Below are 23,893 nucleotides of genomic sequence, written 5' to 3'. Positions count from 1 at the left end.
AAGGAAGGCTGTAGCTCTCTCATGGCATGCAGCAACTTTATTTCTTCCACCAAAGCTTATATAGGCAATACTACACGTACGCACAATTAATCAATAAACATATGACTTAAACCTTAGCCCCAGGCCTCTCACTGCCTGGCACCTACAGGTCTACGGATTAACCGATAACCACTTCACTAACATTATCTAAAGTTATTCTTATGCTAAGTAATCAAAAACAAAACCACAAAGCAAGGTTCTGGGGGGAATAAGCTGTTTGAATGCTTGACCTTTAATAGACCATCTGGAGACAGTCATTCATCTTTAGGGAGTAGTCTGGAAATTCTTGAGGTATACAGGTACCTGCCTGCAGGCCTGCCCCCACGAAGCCAGGCCTTTAATCATTTGTACATGACCAGGCCTTTAGCCATATATGGAGCTCTATCCAGGTTTTTTTCCTTTCTAATTTACAAAAGACTTCAAACTTGCCTTCACAAAGTGGAACCATTTAAAGGCTTATTTATAGGCTTTCCGCCTATAATTCCCCCTTTCTTTTTTATTGTGGTTTTGAGCGTTTATATCACTCATCATTAATGTGAAAATCTCAGCATGTCTTTCGTTTTCTTGCTTAGCTTGATTAATTCTCTTACACACATTATATAAAATCAAACACAAAATTAATAACAATGCAAATGATCCTATGGAACTTCCAATTAGACCATTAATTTTTGGCAATGGATTTAACTGTTCTATTCCATCAGCAATTCCTTTTAAAATTGCATCTCCATCCACTTTTTCCAATTTATGCTGAAAAAGTGGAATACACTTCATGTTGTAAATTAACAATATCAGCGGTTAAATTTTCATGGTTTAACAAATGTTTTTTCACTTTTTCCCAAGGGAACTTAGTTTCATAACAGGGATAATACAAAAAGATGACATATTCCAATCACATTTCAATTTTATCTGTCTTTTTAAACTGACCAATTCATTACCTAACATAACAACAGCTTGTTCTAAATCTGATAATTCATTATATATTTCAGTATCAATCTGTTTTTGGGCAGTCCATAATTGTTCAGAGTTCCTATGCCAATTGGCCACAAAGTTTTGAGTCTTAATATTTTCAGTTAATGCAATGCTAGCAGTAGCAGTGGCAGCAGTAACAGTGATAATCCCTAAGATGGCAGCAATGAGCAGACCAATGAAACGTCTGCTTCTTTTCAGGATCTTATCAGCTACAAGTTGCAGAATGGACAATGCTGGGGACTCCTGCCAAGGTCTGTTTAAGTTGATAGGCAGCCAAACTCCAGTGCAAATTCTCAGCAAATACAGTTGTTCCTTAGATGGATTAAAACTCAAAGAATTGGGCGGCGCCTGTGGCTCAGTCGGTAAGGCGCCGGCCCCATATACCGAGGGTGGCGGGTTCAAACCCGGCCCCGGCTGAACTGCAACCAAAAAATAGCCGGGCGTTGTGGCAGGCGCCTGTAGTCCCAGCTACTCAGAAGGCTGAGGCAGGAGAATCGCTTGGGCCCAGGAGTTGGAGGTTGCTGTGAGCTGTATGATGTCATGGCACTCTACCAAGGGCCATAAAGTGAAACTCTGTCTCTAAAAAAATAAATAAATAAATAAAACTCAAAGAATTGTTAATACAATTGAACAATTGGCAAGTAGAACGAAATAATTTTCCTATTACTTGATTCCAAGTAACATTTCCTTTTAGCCATACAAAAGGAAGTTGTAAACAGGCTTGAATGTATTTGGTATCATTTACCACAAACTGCATTTCATATTCTTGGAGGTTGTTATGGAAAAATAATCCTCCAATCCAAGCTTTAAGAGGCTGTAAAGCTACAGCAATTTTTCACAAATGCATTTGTTTAGGTTATGCTGCAATTCCAGGTATTGGGGGCTGGTGGTGGTGGAACCCTCCATTCATCCATGAAATATACTCAGAAGCTAAAGCTGATGCTTTGCTCTCATTATATAAAAATTTTAAAGACAAAGCTGATTCCAAGTCTGATCTTAAGTAAGCCATAGGTCCCTAATACATGACTTCTCCACCTGTGGTATTAATAAGCATATGTGCAAAATCTCCTTCACATTTGGTCCAATGTACCCATTCACAAATTTCTGAAAACATAAGCATTTTCAAGGTGGTAATTCAGGATTGGAAGAAATCTTATCAATACAGACCTTGTCTAGAGAGTAAGCACTTAACATAAATATTTCAGATATTTGTTCTTTGTTTTCAGGCTTATGTTTATACAAACTAGCCCACATTTGAACAGACACGTTAAGGCAATGGGAGTAGTCTCAAAAACATATGGGAGGACCAATCACCCCACTAGTATACTTAGAAATTCCTATGCCTTCTTCATTAGGCCGGAATGGCCCTCTGGTGTCATAAGGACCGGGAAGCCAAGAAGAATCATTAACATAAGTTGGAACAGTAGGTTCCAGCCAGCTAACACCTCAAAGTAAAGGAGAGTTAGGAATGTAAGTCCAATATTCATATTTTTGTCCTTAAGTCTGGACAGTCAGAAGGGCCATCATTGCCAGAAACAGGTTGGAGGCATTCATCTGCTGGTGGGTGTAATTCACCAGTTCCTCCACTTTATGGCACAATTTCTTTACCTGACCCCAAGTCATCAGGAGTGCTTCCTTTGTCCGAGGCAGCAGTGATCATCTCTCCTTCCATGTTGCTGCCCGATTTAGTCCATTCAAGCGGGACATCATTTGTTTCTCCAATTTCTGAGTGTGTGTCAAAGGGGCCATGTCAGACTTTCAAGTTTTTATCTGGAACACAAAGTTTAGTATTTCCTGTAGAAATATAAGCATAACCTTTTCCCCATTGTATGACATTTGCCGGGGTCCATGAGTTTGTTAGAGTATCCTTATAATAAATGGGTTGATTTAATGGAGGAGAAGTAATTTTGATCCAATGCTGGATTATTTTTGTCATTTATATTGAAAAAATTTAAAGTAAAAAGAGCTGGAGATAATCTATTTCTCAGGGTGATATTATACTGTTCTCCCCCTTTCTTTTGTTTTAATAGCATTTCTTTTAGAGTTCAATTTTGTCTTTTGATAATGGCCTGTCCTATACTATTACCAGGAATTCCAGTAATATGCTTTATATTATGTAATTTTTAAAAAGCTTGACATTTGCTAGAAATATAAGCAGAACCATTATTTGTTTTTATAGTCAAAGGTTTACCCATGACTGAAAAGGCTTCTAATAAATGAGAAATTACAGCATCAGCCTTCTCAGATGTCATTGCTGAAGCCCCCCCCCCCAAAATGAGAATAAGTATCTACAGAATGATGGATATATTTTAATTTTCTAAATTCTTGACATTGAGTAACATCCATCTGCCATCATTGATTAGATAATAATCCTCTAGGATTGACTCCCATAGGTAAATGTGGAGTTATTAAAGGCTGACAAGTAGGGCAAGAGCATATTTTAGCTCTTGCAGTATGCCAAGAAATTTCATGTCTTCTTTTTAAAGCTTAAGCATTAATATGATGTAATGTATGCTCATGTTGAGCAGATAAAACTGAACCTACTAACTGATCAATAGTTTGATTGCCCAATGAAATGGGTTCTGATATATTGGAATGAGCTCTAACATGAGTAATATATATAGGATAAGATCTATTTCTAATTAACTGCTGAAGGCATGAAAACAATAAAGTAAGTTCTTGTGAATTAAATGGCAAAGTAACAATTTCAATAGTTTTTACAATATGGATAGAATACTGTGAATCAGAAATAATGTTAAGGGGATGATCAGGAAAATCTGTTAGAAGTAATATAATAGCAAATAGCCCTGCTTTTTGTACAGATGAATAAGGGGATTGTTGTGCTTTATGAGTATGAGGACCTAAATATCCAGATATTCCCATTTTATTTGCATCCATGTAAAACGTTTCTGCATGTGGGATGGGTTCTAATTTTACTATTTTAGGGAAAATCCAAGAAGTATTTTTAAGAAACTGAATTCTTTTATCTGGAGGAAAATGATTGTCTATTATTCCAATATAATCTGATAATGCAATTTGCCATTCAGTATTCCACGTAAGTAAATCAGAAATTTGATTATTAGAGGAGCAATGATTTGTTCAGGATCTCTTTATATTAATTGTCTTAAGCGCTGTCTTCCTTTTATTATTATAATTAACAGCCATTTTTTGTATGTAGGTTTCCATACTTTTGGATGCTTTGTTAGGTAAAAAGCACCATCCGACAAAGCCTGTTTCTTGCACAATCAGTCCTGTAGGAGAGTGCATTGATGGAAAGACATAGATATAAAAATTATTAATTTGAGAGATTTGGTTTAATTGAGCGTCCGGAATATGTTCCTCAACCCACTGTAATTCTTTTTCATCCTCAGGAGTAAGCTGTCTAGGGCTGCAAAGATCAGGATCCCCTTCCAAAATGGAAAATAAATGAATAAGAGAATAAGTGAGGATTCCTAAAGTTGGCCATACCCAATTAATATCTCCTAATAATTTTTGAAAGTCATTTAGAGTTAGAAGAGAATCTCTTCTAATCTGTACTTTTTGAGGAACAATATTTTGAGCAGTAATGTGATATCCTAAATATTTCCAAGGTTCCTGAGTTTGAACTTTATCTTCTGCTAATTGAAGACCATATTCTTTAAATTTGGAACATGCTAATTGGTATAATTCTTGTAATTTATTAGGGCATGGATGAGCCAACAATATATCATCCATATAATGTAAACACATGGCCTCTGGAAAAGATTTCCTAAGTTCTTCTAAAGGTTGACAAACAGTTGACACAAGGTGGGGCTGTTAAGCATACCTTGATGCAATACCTTCCAGTGGAACTTCCGAGTAGGTTTTTCATTGTGTAAAGCAGAAATGGTAAAAGCAAACCGTTCTGCATCTTTTGGTTGCAAATGAATATTAAAAAAGCAATCTTTTAAGTCAATAATAATTATAGGACAATGTTTTGGTATTAAAGTTGGATTAGGAATTCTGGGTTGTAAAGGATCCATTGGTTTAATGACTGCATTAATTTTTCTTAAATCTGTTAACATTCTCCATTTGCCTGATTTCTTTTTAATTACAAATATTGGAGAATTCCATGCACTGGTAGTGGGTTCTATATGTCCAGCTTGTAATTGTTCATCAATTAATTGATGTAGTGCTTCTAATTTTACTAAAGGAAGAGGCCACTGCTCCACGCAAACTGGTTTATCTGTTTTCCACTGCAAGGAAAGGGTGAAGCACTGGGAAGAGGCCCCTAAGAAAAATCCTCTAATAAAGAAGGAAGCCCCAGGCCTTTTTTATCATGGCCAATTCAAGTTATTTTAAGCTCTCTAGAAAGGCTGGACTGGGTTGGATCGTAGCCCATATTAAACATTATATTTTTAGCAGCTTTTGAAATTGTGGGGATAGTGAGCATAGCTCCCCATTGTTGTAATAGATCTCGACCCCACAAGGTAATGGCTATGGGTACAACATAAGGGCAGATACAAGCTGCTTGTCCTTCAGGTCCTTGACAATGTAAATCAGAAGTACTTTGTTCAATATTAGTCATTGTTCCAAGCCCGACAAAAGTAGCTTTTACTCGAGCTTGTGACCAACATTCAGGCCACATGTGAGAAGCAATAATAGAGACATCTGCTCCTGTGTCCATTAGCCCCTCAATTTGAATGTTATGTTCAAATGTCACCTTACATTGAGGGCAAGCATCATTTAGGAAAGTATGCCAAGAGACATGTTTTCCTGTGTTTCCAAAACCACCTTCCCTGGTAACAGGAGCTGTTTTTCCTTTATGATGTAAAATTAATATTTGAGCCACATGATGTCCTACAGACAATTGGATATTTTTTGTGGCTGAAGCCATTATTAAAATTTCTTCCTTATAGTCTTCATCAATTATTCCTGGGTGTACACAAAGTCCTTCCATAGTAAAACTATTTATTCCTAGTATTGATCCTACAGTTCCTGAAGGTATGGGACCATAAACTCCAGTGGGTAATTTTTTAGGAGATTTCCCACTGTTAAAGTTAACATCTGTTAATAAAAGGAGATCCAAGGCTGCACTTCCTTGAGTGGCATGAAATAAATCCTGGATGTGGACTTTGTTAACAGAACCTAGTTCTGATTCATTTGAGCGTGAGCCTGGTCATCACTCACTGGAAACTGATGAAGAAGAGAGCTCAACTTGTTTTTTTGGGGGCCTTGAGCTAGCCCTGCATTGAAGTTTCCCTGATTCTGGGTAGAAGGCAAAATATTGCCGTCTTTGTCCTTAACTGAGCGCCACTCATTTGTCCAATGTCTGCCTTTACCACACCGGCGACATATGCCTGGTGGCTTGGTCTCGGTTTTAGTTTCAATTTTACCTTTTCTGCATTCTTTCCGAATGTGGCCAAATTTTCCATAGTTGTAGCATTTAGATCTTGTAGTACTGGGTTGCAAAACTGAGGCTAACAGATTAGCTTGGAAAGTGCTTGATCCTCTCGTGATAAACGCGAATATATTGATCAATAGTGACATTATCCTGATTTTTGAGTCTGGCCATGGCTTTTTTTGCAATCAGTGTTAGCATTTTCAAAAGCCAGTTGCAGGAGCAACATTTTGGGGCATTTTCTCCAAGCACCGATCTCTCAATTGTTGATTGTAAATGAGCAATAAGTTCAGTATATGGTTCATTGTTTCCTTGAAATATTTTTGTGAAAAATTGTTTAATCGGCCCCTTTTCATCGAGATGCTGCCATGCAGTAAGGCAATTATCTTGAATTTGAGCCAGTATATCATTAGAATACTGTGTTTGAACATTTATACCATCAAAGGCTCCAGTTCCTGTTAACTGATCAAAGTTAAAAGTAGGAGGATTGTCCTGTCTATTATGGCGAGTTTGTTTATTTGCTTCCTTCATCCACCAGGACTTAAATTGAATGTATTATCCTCTACACAAAGTAGTCTGTGCTAGAGTATCCCAATCTACGGGAATAAGTAAATGGTTTGCACAATAGGATCTTTTTTTTTTTTGTAGAGACAGAGTCTCACTGTACTGCCCTCTGGTAGAGGGCCATGACGTCACATGGCTCACAGCAACCTCTAACTCTTGGGCTTATGTGATTCTCTTGCCTTAGCCTCCCAAGCAGCTGGGACTACAGGCACCCGCCACAATGCCTGGCTATTTTTTTTTGTTGTTGGGTTTGGCCGAGGCTGGGTTTAAATCCGCCACCCTCGGCATATGGGGCTGGCACCTTACTCACCGAGCCACAGGCGCTGCCCAGCACAATAGCATCTTAAAATCCCTAAAACATACTGCAAGTTAGGGGCGTAAGTATGAACAGCATCTTTTAATATAGTTAAAACTTTTAGTTGAATAGGAATATGACTGTCCTTAAGCGCTTCCTTAAGTAGTGGGAAAGTGAAAGCACTGGTGAACTGAGCATTAGAAGCTTGGGGCAATGCCAAGGAAGACTCGGCATTTTGGACAATATTAAAAGTTGCCAGATCAACAGGAAAATGGAGTTTAGTAATGAATTGAGAATCCAGAGGATTTGGCCACACTAGATAGCAACCTGGAGGAGCAGTGGGGGTCAAAGGTTTATCTTGTAAGGTCAGAAAATTGGGAGGTTTTGAATAACGTTTCTCATTGGCCTGGTTAACTTTTTCTTAATTTTAGTCATATCCTCACTATCAGAAAATTGGTGGGCGGCGCCTGTGGCTCAGTGAGTAGGGCGCTGGCCCCATATGCCGAGGGTGGCGGGTTCAAACCCAGCCCCGGCCAAATTGCAACAACAACAAAAAAAATAGCCGGGTGTTGTGGCGGGCACCTGTAGTCCCAGCTGCTCGGGAGGCTGAGGCAAGAGAATCGCGTAAGCCCAAGAGTTAGAGGTTGCTGTGAGCCGTGTGATGCCACGGCACTCTACCCGAGGACGGTACAGTGAGACTCTGTCTCTACAAAAAAAAAAAAAAAAGAAAATTGGTTATAGTACGATCTGCGTCACTTTTGGTTTGATCTTTCTCTGACTCTTTCTTAACTTATGGATTTTCTGGTTCATTATACACAGGCTCTTCTACAGTCTATCCCTCTTCCGGAGGCTGGGGAGGAAAAATTTCAAGATTTTCTACATCAGAACTAGATTGTAAGGGTTCCAATGCCACAGTTACCAAGTGATAAGAGGCCCAAATATCTTTACTTAGACATCTCCCCTCTGATGGACATGCCTTAGAGCTTTGCCTATACTCTTCCAGACTTTTAAATTTAATTGATTTTTCTAGCAATGTTTAGCTACTACCCGAAACAGTCCTTGCAAGGTTTTTGTTTTAACAGTGGTGCCTATAGACTTTAACAGAGTCTTTAACAGGGCCATATACTGGTCCTGCAAGGACTGAGAATGTCCCATTATTTCCTTATTTTATTGCTGGAAGTCTCATGTACCCACGGCACAGCAACCTTCCTTCCAGTTTCAAAGTACCAGGCTTACCTTAAGCTGAGACCCGCTTGGGCTCATGCTGTCCCCACACAGGTTTGGACCCTGCTTGCTGCACCAAAATGCGTGAAAGTTGTGTGGTGCAGTGCCGCAGAGATTAAGACCTGAAATGAAATTGTATGGCGAATAAGGAAGGCTGTAGATCTCTCATAGCATGCAGCAACTTTATTTCTTCCACCAAAGCTTACATAGGTAATACTTCACGTATACACAATTACTCAATATACATATAACTTAAACCTTAGCCCCAGGCCTCTCACTGCCTGGCACCTATGGGTCTACGGATTAACCAATAACCACTTCACTAGCATTATCTAAAGATATTCATAAGTAATCAAAAACAAAACCACAAAACAGGGTTCTGGGGGGAATAAGCTGTTTGAATTCTTGACCTTTAACAGACCATCTAGAGGCAGTCATTCATCTTTAGTGAGTAGTCTGGAAATTCCTGAGATATACAGGTACCTGCCTGCAGGCCTGCCCCCACAAAACCAGGCCTTTAATCACTTCTACGTCACCAAGCCTTTAGCCACATATGGAGTTCTATCCAGGTTTTTTTTACTTTCTAATTCACAAAAGACTTCAAACTTGCCTTCACAAAATGGAACCATTTAAAGGCTTATTTATAGGCTTTCTGCCTATAGCAAGTGAGCCTCAGGTCTCAGAGCCAGGATGCAGCCCTCTTCCTCAGTATTATTCTATGACCTTTGGTCAGTGCCTGGAGAAGTAATGACCTTGAGACCAAAAAAAAAAAAAAAGTAAAAACTAACCCATGTGTCCCTGTTTCCTAGGAATTGTACCTGCACTTTTCGCAGAAGAGGACAAGGAGTCTATCCTCAGTCAGATTGGACAAGAGGCTGCCAAACAGGGCATGGGGCCAGCCAAGGAGTCTGTGTGGCAGTACTTTGTGAACAAAAGTGCAAACAACCTGCACATCGTCTTAGGCATGTCGCCGGTGGGAGATACCCTGAGGACCTGGTGCAGAAATTTCCCAGGTCTGAGCCTGCAGACTTATTTCCCCTGGTTAGCAGGGCTTGGGTGCTTGGGGTTTGTCTACCTCTTGAGATTCCACCAGTGAAGTAGAACAAGCATTGGGTTGACATGTGGGCCTTACATGGTGGGGGGAGCCTTGTGATTGCCACCAGGCTTAGGCTTAGGTGAATTATTCTGTTCATGCTCATAAGTGCAAGGTCCATAGTGCATGGAGGGTGGCTCTCTGCTCCCTTCCGTTTGGGAAAATTCTGCTAGACAGAGGTTCTTGATAGGAGGAGGGTTTTGCTTCCTCCAGGGGTCCTTTGGCAATGGCTGGAGACATTTGTGTACATCACAATGTGGGGAAGAGGCTGACATATACTCCAGGCATCTGGTGAGTAGAGGCTGGGGATGTTGCCAAACATATGCACAGCCAGCCCTGGAAACAGAGGATTGCCCAACCCCAAATGTCAATGGTGGCAAGGTTGAAAAACTGCTTCTGATGAATTAGACTTGGATATGTTCATCTCATTCACCAATCCATGGGCTGCTTGAGATGGGATCTGTATTCTTGGGCCCATCTCAGGGCTACAGAGTGAGCATCATTTTTTTATCTGTCTTTTTAAGGTATGGTAAATAACACTGGTATTGACTGGTTCATGCCCTGGCCTCCCCAAGCTCTCCATGCAGTGGCTAAGTCATTTTTAGGTAAGTCACAGCTATTATGGGGACTACATTGTTAGTATACCAAAGTGATTTGTTACCTCTTTTCCGACTTTGAATTTGGCCTAGTCAATTCCTTCACTGGAAACCCCTGTGGTAACAAATGACTTTCATTTTTGATCTATATTAAGTTACAGTTCAAGGGATTTCAGGAGACTTACATGGACAATGCAGGATAAAAATTGATTAGGTGTCATTTAAAGCATGAGTTGGCAAACCATGGCCTGCTGCCAAATTGACTCACCACTCGTTTTGGTAAATAAAGTTTTATTGGTACACAGATTCACTCCTTAACATACTTTCTGTGGGGCTTTTTATTTCTTCTGTATTCCTTTCTGTTTAATGAAAATCCTATCTTACCCTTGGGGGTGGGGAAAACATACTTTCTGTAGCTACATTAATGCTGTAACAGCAGAGTTGAATAACTGCAAGAGAGACTGTACTATTACTATTTGCCTCTTTGAATGAAGAAAAACGTGCGCTGGTGCCCCAAGGACCTTTCAGTAAACATTATCAATCAGTATCAAATTTCTCTCTAAAGTTTCAAACACCTAAGACTTTCGATATTTATTTAAATCTTTTTTTTCTTTTTTTTATTGTTAAATCATATCTGTGTACATTAGTGCAATCACCTGTACCCATTCTAAGATGCACCATAGATGTGGCCCCACCCATTACCCTCGCTCCACCAAAACCTCCCCCCTCCCTTCTATTTAAATCTTTGAATAAAAAAGAAAGTCTGTTTATTGCCTAGATAAAATCTTTTTCTTTGGACCTAGCTTGAGCAGATTTATGCCAAATGACAGTAGGTGACCTTGTAAATCGTTTCAACCTTAAAAATATATATTCAGTAAATAAATAGTCCTTATATACAAGCAGCATTCATAACTTTAATTTTAATGCAGCATTTGGGAGAAGGGGGCTAAGAGAATGACTCTGTTCTGATTACATAACTCAGAGGGTAGCAAGCTTTCTGTAAAGGTTCAGATGGTAAATACAGCTATGTCAGAACTACTCAATTTTGCATTTGTATCATGAAAGAGGTCATAGATATTATGTACATGAATGGATGTGGCAGTGTTCCAATAAAACTATTTACAAAGAAAGGTGGTGGAGGATTTGCCCTTTGGTTCACGGTTTGCCAACCCTGAGAGAGATGGGCCCTACTTTTCATAGGTGTGTTTGCCATTTCCAGTGTTAGCAGTTGGATTTGCTTTCAGTATTCCATGTTTCAGAGCCTTAAATAATGTTACTTGAAATTTGCTTAGAGTTCTTTCCCTTAGAATATATTCCTTAGGGTTGGAATGACTGTGCCCTAAAGTATGGATATTTGTGAGGCGGAGTTTTTCATTACACTAGAAGACTGGCCCTCTGACTGTGGTTTGCTGATGATATAATTCAAGATCAGTTCTGTAGAATGTGAATTTGCCCTTTTGGTCAATTTTTCCTTCTTTCGTTTTAATATGAGACATAGTCAGCTTTGTGGTAAGTATATTCAACAGTCTGTCAGGTGACTGGAGACATGTAGTCTTGGCACTGGAAGTGATCATTAATTCTTTCAACAGATTAATAGGAAGGCCCACCTTTTGTCCGATACACATCCAATGATGAAAGGCTGACTAAGCCCACCCCACTCCCAGGGGTGGGATTAGGCATGTTGATCTCTCTGAGATTTCAGTCTCCTTCCACCGTGGTGTCTTAGCCATTAGGAAAGACAGATCTTCCTATTAGTGGGAAGGAAGATTGGCTTTCTGTGTTATCAGAGAAATCGCTGGAGCTTGGGTTGCAGCTGTCGTCTAGAAAAGTCACCAATAAGTAATAGTTTCCCTCTCCTTTCTATATTAAAATTTTCAAAGTCACAAAATATATACAGCAAAATTTTCCATGTTAACCATTTTTAAGTGTATATTTGGCACTAATTACATTTATAACACTGTGCCATCATCACCACTATCTATTTCCAAGACTATTTATTCATCTCAAACTGAAACTCTGTTCCCAGCCCCTGGTCACCTCTGCTCTACTTTCTGTTTTTATGAATTTGCCTATTGTAGAAATTCATAGAAGTGGAATCATGAAGGCTGTGTCCTTTTGTGTCTGGCTTCTCTCACTTAGCATCTTGTTTTGAGGCTCATCACGCTGTAGCCGCCAGTGCGTCTTTCCTCGGTACGGGTGTGCAGTGTTCCATTGTGTGGATGGACCACATTTCTGTGTTTATTCATCTGTTTATAGACACTCAGATCATTTCTACCTTTTGGCCACTGTGAGAAGTGCTGCTGTAAATATTGGAACGTAAGAATCTGCTCGAGTCCCTGTTTTCAGTTCTTTGGGGTACAGACCTAGGAGTGGAGTTGTTGGGTCATATGGTAATTCTTTATGTAACTTCTTGAGGAACTGCTGTTTTCCTTTCTTTCCATCTTTTTCATTCCTTCCTCTTCAGGGGATAACTCATTGATCCCACCAGAAAACATGGAAGATCTGGTAGAGCATGTTGTTTTGGTTCACGAGTCCGTGGGGCAATTCAGCAAACAATTTCTGCAGAAACTCAGACGCAGCAACTACGTAACTCCCAAGAATTACCTTGATTTTATTAACACCTATGCAAAATTACTGGATGAGAAAACTCAGTATAACATAGGTAAGACATGTTATGGGATGGAACAGTTGAGAGAAATCATTATTTACGAGTAAGCCTTCAAGCACCTGTCTTTTCTGAGGCAGATATTTTTTAGCAAGATCAGGCAGGTTCATGATTGAGGCCAAGCAAAGCACATTTTGGAGTTTGCATTTTGAAGTAATTCCTCTATGTGGGGGGACCCCTGGGCATGCTCTTTCTTTTTTTTTTTTCTTTAGAGACCGAGTCTCACTTTATCTCCCTTGGTAGAGTGCTGTTGCGTCACAGCTCACAGCAGCCTCAAACTCCTGGGCTTAGGTGATTCTCTTGCCTCAGCCTCCCGAGAAGCTGGGACTACAGGCGCCCACCACAACGCCTGGCTATTTTTTGTTACAGTTTGGCCGGGGCCTGGATTTGAACCCGCCACCCTCGGTATATGGGACCGGCGCCCTACTCACTGAGCCACAGGTGCCGCCCGGCATGCTCTTATTTTTACTCTCAGTGTTGGGCCATATGCTTTGTTGCTCTGGATTTTCATCTCATTAGAGATAACTGTTGAGTGCAACATGCTCCATTAGAAAGTGCTTTTTAAAAAATGCTCCGGCACTAGCTGTTTTCAGACATGTATTCATTTTGACCAGTGCTGTCCCATGTGGCAGTGGAGGCACTGAAGGATGCATGGCATCTCTTAAAAGTGATCTTTGTTTCAATGAGCCCACGTTTGATGAATCTTAGCTCACCTGCCCAGGTGTGTCCAGAGTGGCCCTGATCGTGAACCCTGCACACTTTCTCCTCAGCTCAGTGCAAACGTCTGGAGGGGGGCCTGGACAAGCTGAAGGAGGCCACCATTCAGCTGGATGAGCTGAACCAAAAGCTGGCCGAACAGAAGATTGTGCTGGCGGAGAAGTCTGCTGCCTGCGAGGCCTTGCTGGAGGAGATTGCCACCAACACGGCCATAGGCGAGTGAGGGGCAATGCTGGGGTGGGCCCACTCTTGAGTTGGACAAGCTTACACTGGGATGTCCTTGAGAAATCACTTTTTGGCACTGAGCTTGGCATCCTTGACACTTGGATTCCTGTTTCTTTCTGAGTTCCTATGCAGCCAGTCCTGTACTCCTTCCTAAGCCCTGAGACTCTGCCGTCCGTAGGACCCTGAGTGAGCAGCCTGAGGATTTGATGGGGTGTGGAGAAGTCAGTTTCTTGATCTTCATTGAGCCAGTAAACTAATTGCTGAGGTTGAAATGACCGAAGCCTTAGCATCCTCTGCGTGGGGCTTTCTTGGGTTTCCCTGAAGCTATTTCAAGGCTCCCTCTTGGGCCCCTGCACTTGGAGTTCCTGGCTAAGCAGCTGTGCTTACCAGTACTGTCCCACCCAGGTGTCTGGCTCTCACAGACACCTCACACCAAATGGCTCCTCTAGCTTACCTTTGTGCCTTACCTCTCACCCTTCTCTCAAGTCTGTGGGCTTCTGTTTTCTGTCATTATTTTATATCATCCAAATCCTGATTTGTGCCTGGTACAGCTAATCCCCAGATTCTTTCAGAAGCCATCCAATCTGCCTGCCTCTCTTCCTGCTCCTTCTAGTTCACACATATTGCTTCTAAGTGTAATCTTGGTTTAATTCTGTACCAACTGCACCAGGCCCTCTCTGCACAGGATACATTTTCTACCACTCTGGAGATAGTGCCCCCAGTTTGGCTTTGGCAAACTGCCTCTCCCCAGTTCCCCCTGTGTGCCATTGGGATGGACTTATTCCAACCCCGGCAGCCAATCAGATGATTCTCCTGGCCTGAACATTTTGAATCAGCCAACATGAGGCTCGAGATAATTTGTTTTCATTTATCCCATAAATGAAAGAGGGAAGAGACTGCATCTGGTTTCTAAGCCTGGATCCCTGGAGCTCCCCCATTTATGTCTTTCAGCATCTTCCACTTCTATGAGCTGCTCTGTCTCCTACAACAGATTCTCATTTGTCTTAACTTGACCATTATTAGTTTCTGTTGCTTGCAACCAAAACAACTTAACTGATAGTGATTCCTCCCTGTAATTCCTGGCAATTCCCTGATGCCTATTTTAATGCTGAATGCTCAGTGAGGCCAAGAAGGGTCCCTGTCAACCCATCTGTGTCATCCGGCCCAGCTCATTTCTCAGGACACCTGTTTCATGCTCACAACATTATTTCTTTATGCCACGTGACTCACTTTGCTTTGCCCAAAGAATACTCTCTTCCAGGAAGAATTCTGTCTTCCTGGCCATGTTTCTTCTCTCAGAACCTTGATCAAATGCCTCATTCTTACATAGCTCCTTTTGCTATGATTCTTCTTTTAAAAAGTCTGTATTCCCAAGTGTTCACTATGTGTATTTATATGAACATGCAGAGACCCCTGCTGAACTTGTGTGCTCTGGATGTAAAACTAGACTGAAATGTGTCTCGAAGGATGCTGTTATTTCATGTCTTCATCTGTCCAGTCAACAGATACTGACTGGATATCAACTTCACATCAGACATCACCATAGGGAGGCAGGAGAACTGAAAGAGACTCAACCACCGCCTTAAAGAAGCTTGTGACAAAGAAGCCCCTCCCCCAGAGCCCAGGCTGCAGTCTGGACTGAGGGTGACCTGTTTGCCACCCCTAACTTTAGTGGCTCTCCCATCTGTTGTTGTTTTCCCTGCCCTATCACCATCATTCTTTGTCCAAGGGCAATTTGCTCTTGAAATTTTGAAGGCACCTTCCTCTGGGATCTCTGTCTCCAGGGTGCCTGCGCCTATTTCAGTTGCAAATGTTGGAAAGTGAGCTCAAAGTGACATAAGCAAAAATGGAAATGCATTGATTTGGAGGCAGGCTGCCTTTAAGCACAGCTGGATCTAGAGGCTCAAATGTATTAATGGGAATCTGCATGTTGGCTCTGCTGCCTTCAGTTTGAGCAGTGGTTCTCAACCTTCCTAATGCCGCGAACCTTTAATACAGCCCAAAGGGGTTGCGACCCACAGGTTGAGAACCACTGGGTTTGGGCTTCATTCAGGCTGCAGGCCCTGTCCATGCTAAGAATCTGGGAGCCTCCAGCATGAAGCTGGCACCCTGCTAGCTCAGCACCCCTGGCTCGCGTGTATGGATCACCTTCTGCGTCAGTGTCCTACAGCCGCCGTAACAAAGTACCACAAACTGGGTGGCTTAAAACGACAAACATTTATGTCTCACAGTCCTGGAGGCCACAAGTCTGGAGAGCTATTATGTCTTGCCTCTTCCAGCTGCTAGTGGTTTCCGGAAGTACCTGGCTGTCCTCGTAGGTGCATCACTGATCTCTGCCTCCATCGTCATGTGCACTTTTTCCCTGTGTGTTTTCAGATAGCCTTTTTAGATAGACACCAGTCATTGGATTTGGGGTCCACCCTAGCCAGTATGACCTCATCTTAACAAATTATATCCACAAAGACCTTCTTTCCAAATTAGGTCACATTCTGAGGATCCAGGTGGACACGCATTTGAGGGAGGGGCAATGTCCAGCTCAGTGTTCCTAATGTGAGCCAGCCCTGTTCTAGGTCTGGGTTCTAGCCTTCCGGAGGCGCTTACATCCCAGTGAGGACAACCAGACAATAAACAGGCCAATAGTCAGGGTGTGATTAGTGCCATGAAGCAAATAACCAGAACAATGAGACGGAGAGTGACAGAGGGGCAGGCTCTTGAGCTGGGCCTGAGTGGACATAGCAGGGGATCTTGATGAGCCAGGAAGCAGGAAGGGCAGCCACTGTGTCCTCAGCTGACACTGGTGAGAGAGGGTCGGGGCTGTCAGAGCCATGTGGCCTGCCATGCGGTAGAGCGAGGGGGTTATGGGGGTCAGTTGAGGAAGGTTAGAGTCAGAGGCCCCAGACCCAGTGAGGGTTTCTGTCCCACCAGGAAAGCCTGGGGATGCCATGTTGACCAGAGCTCCCCAGACCCCCGCCCAGGGCACAGACTGACCTGAGGATCACACTCTGCCTTGATCCAGGACCTGTAAGTGCACCCTCCCTCCGCCCAACAGATTTACTGACCTCCCTCTTCCCTTGCAGCGGAGGAAAAGAAGAAGCTGGCAGAAGAGAAGGCCATGGAGATAGAGGAGCAGAACAAGATCATTGCAGTGGAGAAGGCGGAGGCTGAAACAGCCCTTGCTGAGGTCATGCCCATCCTAGAGGCTGCCAAGCTGGAGCTGCAGAAGCTGGACAAGTCGGACGTGACTGAGATCAGGTAGGCAATGGCAGTCTCCAGTATACCTTGGCCACCACCTTTATATAGCACTTGGGAAGGGTTCACACCATGTGCTGAGCATTCTCCTGGGGGCACTGCTGTTGTTGTCATTTGCAGATGAGGATGGTGAGGCCCAGGGCCCAGGTAACTGCCCCCAGCTATAGGGAGCAGGGCTGCTGGCCTGGACCCCGGACCACAGAAGGAGGCTCCAGAATGGTGTTTTGGTGACTCTGTGTGTGTGTGTGTGCAGTATTGTAAATCAGCCCTCGTCACAGAAACAAGCGTCTGCTCTAAACCGCAGCAAGGTAGTCAGTAGGGGGGCCATGCCCTGCTGAAAATAGTGCAGCAAAGCTGAGCCACACACCAAGGCTGGATGGGCAACACCCTGATCCATTTCTAGGAAACGGGCCTTCTAGAGGGGGAAGGCTGGGTCATTATTGTGGCCCCATCTGCAAATCGATGTGTAAAATGTCTCCATCCCCTACAACCAGAGGTTCTGTCTGCTGTCGGGATGAGGGATCTGGTGTGGGGCAGCTGTATGCACTTCCCCCCTGTGGACTGGTCTCCCCAGGCCACCATTACTGGATTTTAATGGTAAACTTAGTGGCGTGAGTGAAGCCCCAGGAAGGGACACTGTCCCAGCAGCCCGTCCGCCCTGCCCCCTGCTGCCTGTCTCTGCACTGAATTCCCCAGGCCTGGGAGCCACTGTTCTCTCCTTCCGTCATTCTTCATTGCATGTTCATTTCCAGAAGGAAAATCATCCCTGTTGCCCCACAGGCAGGTCTCACAGCTGGGAGACACTACTGTTTTCAGGTTGGTGGCTGACTTTCTGTCACAGGCTCGTGGCAGAACAATACTGGTTCTCCAGGCTTCTCCATTCTCTGTGCTGAGCAGCACTCCCTGTCTGAAGGCTGCGTCCTTGTTCTCTTGTTAGTGAAATGTATGTGAAATGGAACACAGAATTCAGCTCATTCTAAGACAGGGGACCTGAGTTATTCTTGGGAGGTCACCTGGAGATGCTATTGTCAGCAAGAAGTCATTATTTCAGGGTAGTGTTCTGCAGAGTGTGGGGCCAACCAAACGTTTAAAGATGAACGTTTTAAAGTTTCAACACTGTGTCCTGAGTTTCCAGGACAAAGTCTAAGTGCACGCCACACTGAACAGGAGCATAGATCGTCAACACACATTTTCAGGGGAAATACCCAACTACTGGTCACATGATTATGGACACCCCTCTCAGGTCAGCAGCATAAAAACATTGTGAGAGGAGAGAGTTGGGAAGAATTTTTGAAGAAGATTTATTTGAAGAGAAGTGTCTGTGAGTCTCCTTATTGACCCCCAGGGGAAGAGTGGGAGGGGGTGCCGTGGGATCACATGGAGAGCTTGACATGTGTGCCCTGCAGTTAGACCTTATGGACAGATGCCCAGTTTGCCTTGACAAAGCTAAAGTAGCCTATGGCCTCAAAGGAGTCATTTTTTAAAACGTCATTATCAGAACAGGTAACACGTTCATGCATGGCCTATTGTGTGACCTTTGGCAAGTCATCTAAACTTTCTGTGCTTCAGTTTCTTCATTTGTAAAATGTGGATGGCATTTGTCTCTACCATGTCAAAAGTTTTTCCTTTTTTTTTTGGTAAGAGGCAGAGTCTTGTTCTGTCATCCAGGCTGGAGTTCAATGAAATGATCATAACTCACTATAACCTCAAACTCCTGGGCTCAAGTGATCCTGTAATCTCAGCCTGCCAGGTAGCTGGGACTATAGGCACACGCTACCATGCCTGGCTAATTTTGAAATGTTTTTGTAGATGGGGTCTCGCTATGTTGCCCAAACTGGTTCTGCGCTTCTGGCCTCAGATGATCCCCCCACCTCAGCCTGTCTAAAGTGCTGGGATTATAGGCATGAGCTTGTACATCAGGATGTTTGGATGTACGTGATCCAGGATGTACCACGCCTGGACATCAGGATCTTTGTTAGGATCTGAAGAGCTGTGCTAGGCTGTGCAAACATTAGCTGTTACATGGTTCTAACATCAAAAAGGCATACCTGAAAGCCCCCTCCCACCATGTTCCCCCAGCTCTGATCGCCTCCCTGCTCTGCAGCAGGTAACCACCACCATTTGTTTCTCACGTATCTGTCCAGAGAGTTTTTGCACAAGATCAAGGTAACTGGATACACGTGGGTCTCTTCAGTTCTGACTTTAGTTCAGAAAGCAAAGGATACCTGTAGATCCTCTTTGCCTGCCTTTTATGTAGAAACGGTAACAACTACCCATATGTTTCTGCTTAGCAATACATTCTGAAGATACTTAGCATGTCAATATGTGGTTAACTTCCCCAGTATTTTATTTTTATTTTTTATTTTTTATTGTTGGGTATTCATTGAGGGTGCAATAAGCCAGGTGCTTCCCCAGTATTTTAAAACAGCTCCATCACATCCCACTGTGTGCCTGTGTTGTGATTTATTTAACTATCCCTACTGAGGACCTTTAGCTTGTTTCCAGTCTTTTACCTTTGCAAACAATGCGGCGGCGCCTGTGGCTCAGTTGGTAAGGTGCCGGCCTCATATACTGAGGATGGCGGGTTCAAGCCCGGCCCCAGCTAAACTGTAACCAAAAAAAAAAAAAAAATAGCCAGGCGTTGTGGCAGGCACCTGTAGTCCCAGCTACTCGGGAGGCTGAGGCAAGAGAATCGCTTAAGCCCAGGAGTTGGAGGTTGCTGTGAGCTGTGTGAGGCCACGGCACTCTACCAAGGGCCATAAAGTGAGACTCTGTCTCTACAAAAAAAAAAAAAGAATTAACTTGATGATGTTTCATTATGCAGTTGGGCAAAGCTACCCAACTGGGATACATTTCTGGAAGTGGGACCGCTGGGTCCAAGGGAGTGTGCCTTCAGAATGTGCATAGCTGCTGGCTAATCCCCTCTACTCCGCAAGGATGGGGCCAATTTACATTCACTCCCAACCCAAATGTGTAGTACCTGCCTTTTCAGAGCCTCACCAACAGAGGGCGCTGTCCAACACTTGGCTTTTTGCTCACCTTGCTGCTGAAGAGCATTGTTAGTGCAGTTTTAATTTGCATTTCTCTTAGGAGTGAGGCTAGCCCTTTTTTCATATATGGAAAAATGTGTATCAAAGTCACGTGTATTTCCTCTTCTGTGAACTGTTTAGTGCTTTGTCCGTTTATATGTTGGGTTGCTGTTATTTGTTGTTGCTTTCTCCCCCCTTATCCATTTCCAGGGGCTTTTTATATAACTCCATTATGCGTGTTGCAAATATTTAACCAGCCTGTCATGGGCAGTTTGACTTTGTTGATGAGGTTTGTATGTGTGTGTTTGCCATGTATGTTTATTTTTATGTGGTGGATTTTAGCAATATTTTATTTTGTGGTTTTTAGATACTGTGTCATAGTTAGTCCTTACCATGACAAGATTGTAGAATAATTTCCCTGTGGTTTCATTAAATTTTTATGGTTTAGGTTTTTATATTTACATCTTTTATCTCTTGGTGATTTCATTCCCAGGGTCCCATGTGAGTTTGGATCCCACTTTGCTCTTTCCACATAGCTACCCTCTGGCTCTCTTTAGATCATTTGGATGTTCGGCACATGAGCCAGCACTTACATCTGTCAATTTCATAATCCATTAATTCCTTTAAAAAGCACTTCCTTTCTTTAATATGCAGTTCCTTTTGCAAAGATCATCAACTGTTAAGGCAGGCAGATGAGGGCTAATGAGGGTTAGAAGTGGATGCTTCTCCACTGTAAAAGTATAAAGGGCTCCCTTTGTCACTGGCTTTTGATTTTACTTTTCTTCCTTTCATTCAGTCTGTCATCACTAGGGCATGCTGGCAGTGAGCCCGGTAGGCAGCGTCTCACTGCATGGAGCTGATGGTCTGTTTCAGGAGTCCCGGGTGTGGTTCAATGGTATATGACGTTAGGAAGGAAAAATACTTGATGCTCTGTTAGTGGACAACATGGACCTGGTCATGGAGGCCAGAGGGGTTGCCTGAGAGAAAAGCACAGATAGTTGGGGTGTCCAGGGTGAAGTAGTAGGAGGGCAATGTATTTTCCTCTCTCTCTCATCTCTGAGCGTGTTTTGTGATAGAAAAAGGGAATCAGATGAAACAGAGACATCTCTGCTTCTTTGACTTGCAACTTTCATATTTCAAACAACCCTCTTATCTGGTACTGGGGACTGCAATGGTTTCTGGATAAATGAGGTTCCAAGGCTTGGTCTGTAAGCTGATAGCAGAGAACTTCACTTTCATAGACACACAAGATTTTGGAGCTGGAAGGTTTTGGTTTGGTGCCCCCACTTTACAGATGGGAAAGCTGAGACCCATGGCTGGTTCCTAAACTGCCCAACGCCTAGGACCCTACCACTCAGGCCGGGAGCTCTTTCTGTCTTATATCTGAAAATATCTCCTTGATTCTTTCCACCCCTGATCATTCAAAGAGCAGTGGCTTGGACCTGGCTTTCATCAACCCTGAAGGGAGCCTTTTAAAAACAGCTGACAGCACCGCCTGCTTTCCTAAATGCTGGCGTAATTGAACCTTTCCCTGGTGATTCAGGGCCATTACTTTAATCATTTGGCTTTGTGCTGAAGTCTGGGTGTCCTCCGACCTGGCTGCTGCCCTGGTTGTCCTTTGCTGTGTGGTTCCCTCTCTCCTCTCCTGTCTGTGAGGGTGTAGAGGGGATCCCGGGCCAGGGGGTGTGGGTGTGCCCACTGCAGAAAGTCTCTGCTCAGGCTGTCTCCTCACTCTTTCTCTCTTCTCCCTCTTTTCCCTTTATCTTTCTGTCTCTGCCTTGCTCTGTCTTTCTCTGTCCTCTGACTCTGTGTCTCTGTGTCTTTCTATTCCCCTTTCTTTTTGTGGCTCTCCCCACCCTCCTGGGGGAGTAGGACACTAAGGCCTGGACTGCAACCTGTGTTCCAAATACCACCTCCACACACTTTGGGGCCTCCATTTCCTTCTCTTCTCACCGTTTTTTTCCTTTCTTTTTCTTTTTTGCCTTTTCTGCATCAGTCTCCTTCTGCTTCTGTCTCTCTTCTTGGCTTTTGTGGGCTTTGCCGGGCAGTGGGAAGCCAGTGAGTACTCTCTCTGGGAGGCCTTTGCCCCAAGGCTGTCTCCAGTTCTGTAGGGGCCCGGTTCTCTGGAGGGTCAAGGACACAGGGTGTCTGAGTGTTGGAGAAACAGCAATGGGCTCACTTCATCAAAGCCAAAGAAAACAATAAGGGGTCAACGTAGCCTGGAAAGAGGCCTAGACGTGGGGACCCAAGGCCTCCCAGGCTGTCATCCAAGTGCTCAGACCCCCGTTTCTTCATCTAGTAATCGGGGAAAATGATGATAGTGTTCATGATAAGGATGATAATGATAGCAGCCACCATTTAGAGTCTGAGGAGTCACCCCAGGGTGTAATGAAGACACAGATTCTCAGGCTCCACCCAGGCTCCAGGGGCGGCCTGGATGTGTGTTTTAATGACCCTCCCCCATGACTCTGGTGCCCAGCTGACTTTGAGATGGGACCCTGAGGGGAGACCCTATGCCTGTCCTCAGGGACCCTCCCATGCAGGAACCCAGTCTGTGCTGGGATCTGGCTTCCTTTGTTTCCATGCAGCATCACCTCTAGTGAATGACTTCCGGGTGGCCACTTTCCCTGGAACTCTTCCAGGCCAGCTCCTGCCACATCCAGGGTCTATCATGTGCGCTTTTGTTCCCTGCCAGGTCATTTGCTAAGCCCCCGAAGCAGGTGCAGACGGTCTGCGAGTGCATCCTCATCATAAAAGGGTACAAAGAGCTCAACTGGAAAACCGCCAAAGGCATGATGTCTGATCCAAATTTCCTAAGGTCTCTGATGGAGATTGATTTTGATTCAATTTCCCAGAGCCAGGTTAAAAATATCAAAGGTGAGTTTGGTCGAATATGTGAATAGCCAGAGTTGATCTTGATTTGGCGTCTTGGTCTGGGACAGGGATGGAGGGGCAAAGAAGGGACTTACAGCAGGCAGGCCCTCCCTGTGGTCAGATGGTACCACTGAAGCCCTGCAGATAGAACAGGAGACTGTCTTCAGAGGAAGAATGGCTGGGGGCAGGTGGTAGGGCTGATACCCACTGTATGCCTGGTTCACACTAGCTCTAGTTCTCCGGTCAGCAGACAAGATCTTCTCATTGGAACCCAGCCTGGTCTGTCTTCTATGCAATGCACATAGTGGTGCCAAGAGGTGGTCTAACTTTGACTTCTCCCCTTGCTGCTCTTGTCAGTATAAAGTCTTCTACAGGTCCGTGGGGCCTCAGGGAGAGAGGACTGACTGCATGGCCCACCGCCAGCCCCTCCATCTTTGGTTACAGAACTCCAGGCTCCCTTTGAGCCTAATCCCTGACCCTACCAGGTGTTTAGCCAGGCAGAATAATGTTATCCTTTGCAAACAGCAGTACAAGTTCATCTGTATTTGACAATTTGTTTAGAGCCTTATTATCCAATCTTGTTTTTAGCCTCTTAAAAACAAAAGTAAACTAAACACAAACAATGACAACAACTACAAAAACCCAAGGCCCTGCCCCTCTCCAAGTGTAGACTGGATGGGTTTCCACTTATGTGTGATTACTCCTGAGGTGTGTGCACAGGTAGAAGTGACAGATGATCGGTTATGGCCTGCAAATCTCCGTTAGCTGCCTGTGCTGAGCTGCCTTGGTTGGGAGTTGGGAGTTGGGAGTCCATATTACATACTGGGTCCCCAGGGCTTCTGGGTGACATAGAATGTTCTGGGTGGCAGGATACTCATGTCTCAAATATCTGCTTACCCATGCTAGGTTGGGCCTCACATTGATGTTCACGGGGGCAGTCTGGGTTCTGCTCACTGAGGAATGAGGAACTTGCTACCCTTACTTTGTTCGCAGGC

At 43.7% G+C, this 23,893-nt stretch overlaps 1 protein-coding gene across 1 annotated transcript in view; it reads left to right on the top strand.

Annotated features, from left to right (window-relative positions):
- DNAH10 (dynein axonemal heavy chain 10) overlaps window positions 1–23,893 on the top strand; it is a 194,262-nt gene that overhangs the window by 145,394 nt on the left and 24,975 nt on the right. Inside the window, exons 53-58 of the mRNA XM_053589697.1 lie at window positions 9,260–9,463; window positions 10,068–10,148; window positions 12,604–12,801; window positions 13,575–13,736; window positions 16,824–16,998; window positions 22,720–22,901. Of these exons, the coding sequence (XP_053445672.1) occupies window positions 9,260–9,463; window positions 10,068–10,148; window positions 12,604–12,801; window positions 13,575–13,736; window positions 16,824–16,998; window positions 22,720–22,901 (1,002 nt within the window). The remainder of the gene's footprint in view (window positions 1–9,259; window positions 9,464–10,067; window positions 10,149–12,603; window positions 12,802–13,574; window positions 13,737–16,823; window positions 16,999–22,719; window positions 22,902–23,893) is intronic.

Source organism: Nycticebus coucang, chromosome 4 (genome assembly GCF_027406575.1).
Source record: "Nycticebus coucang isolate mNycCou1 chromosome 4, mNycCou1.pri, whole genome shotgun sequence".
NCBI classification, from domain to species: domain Eukaryota; kingdom Metazoa; phylum Chordata; class Mammalia; order Primates; family Lorisidae; genus Nycticebus; species Nycticebus coucang.
This window is presented reverse-complemented; position numbering and strand designations above follow the sequence as displayed.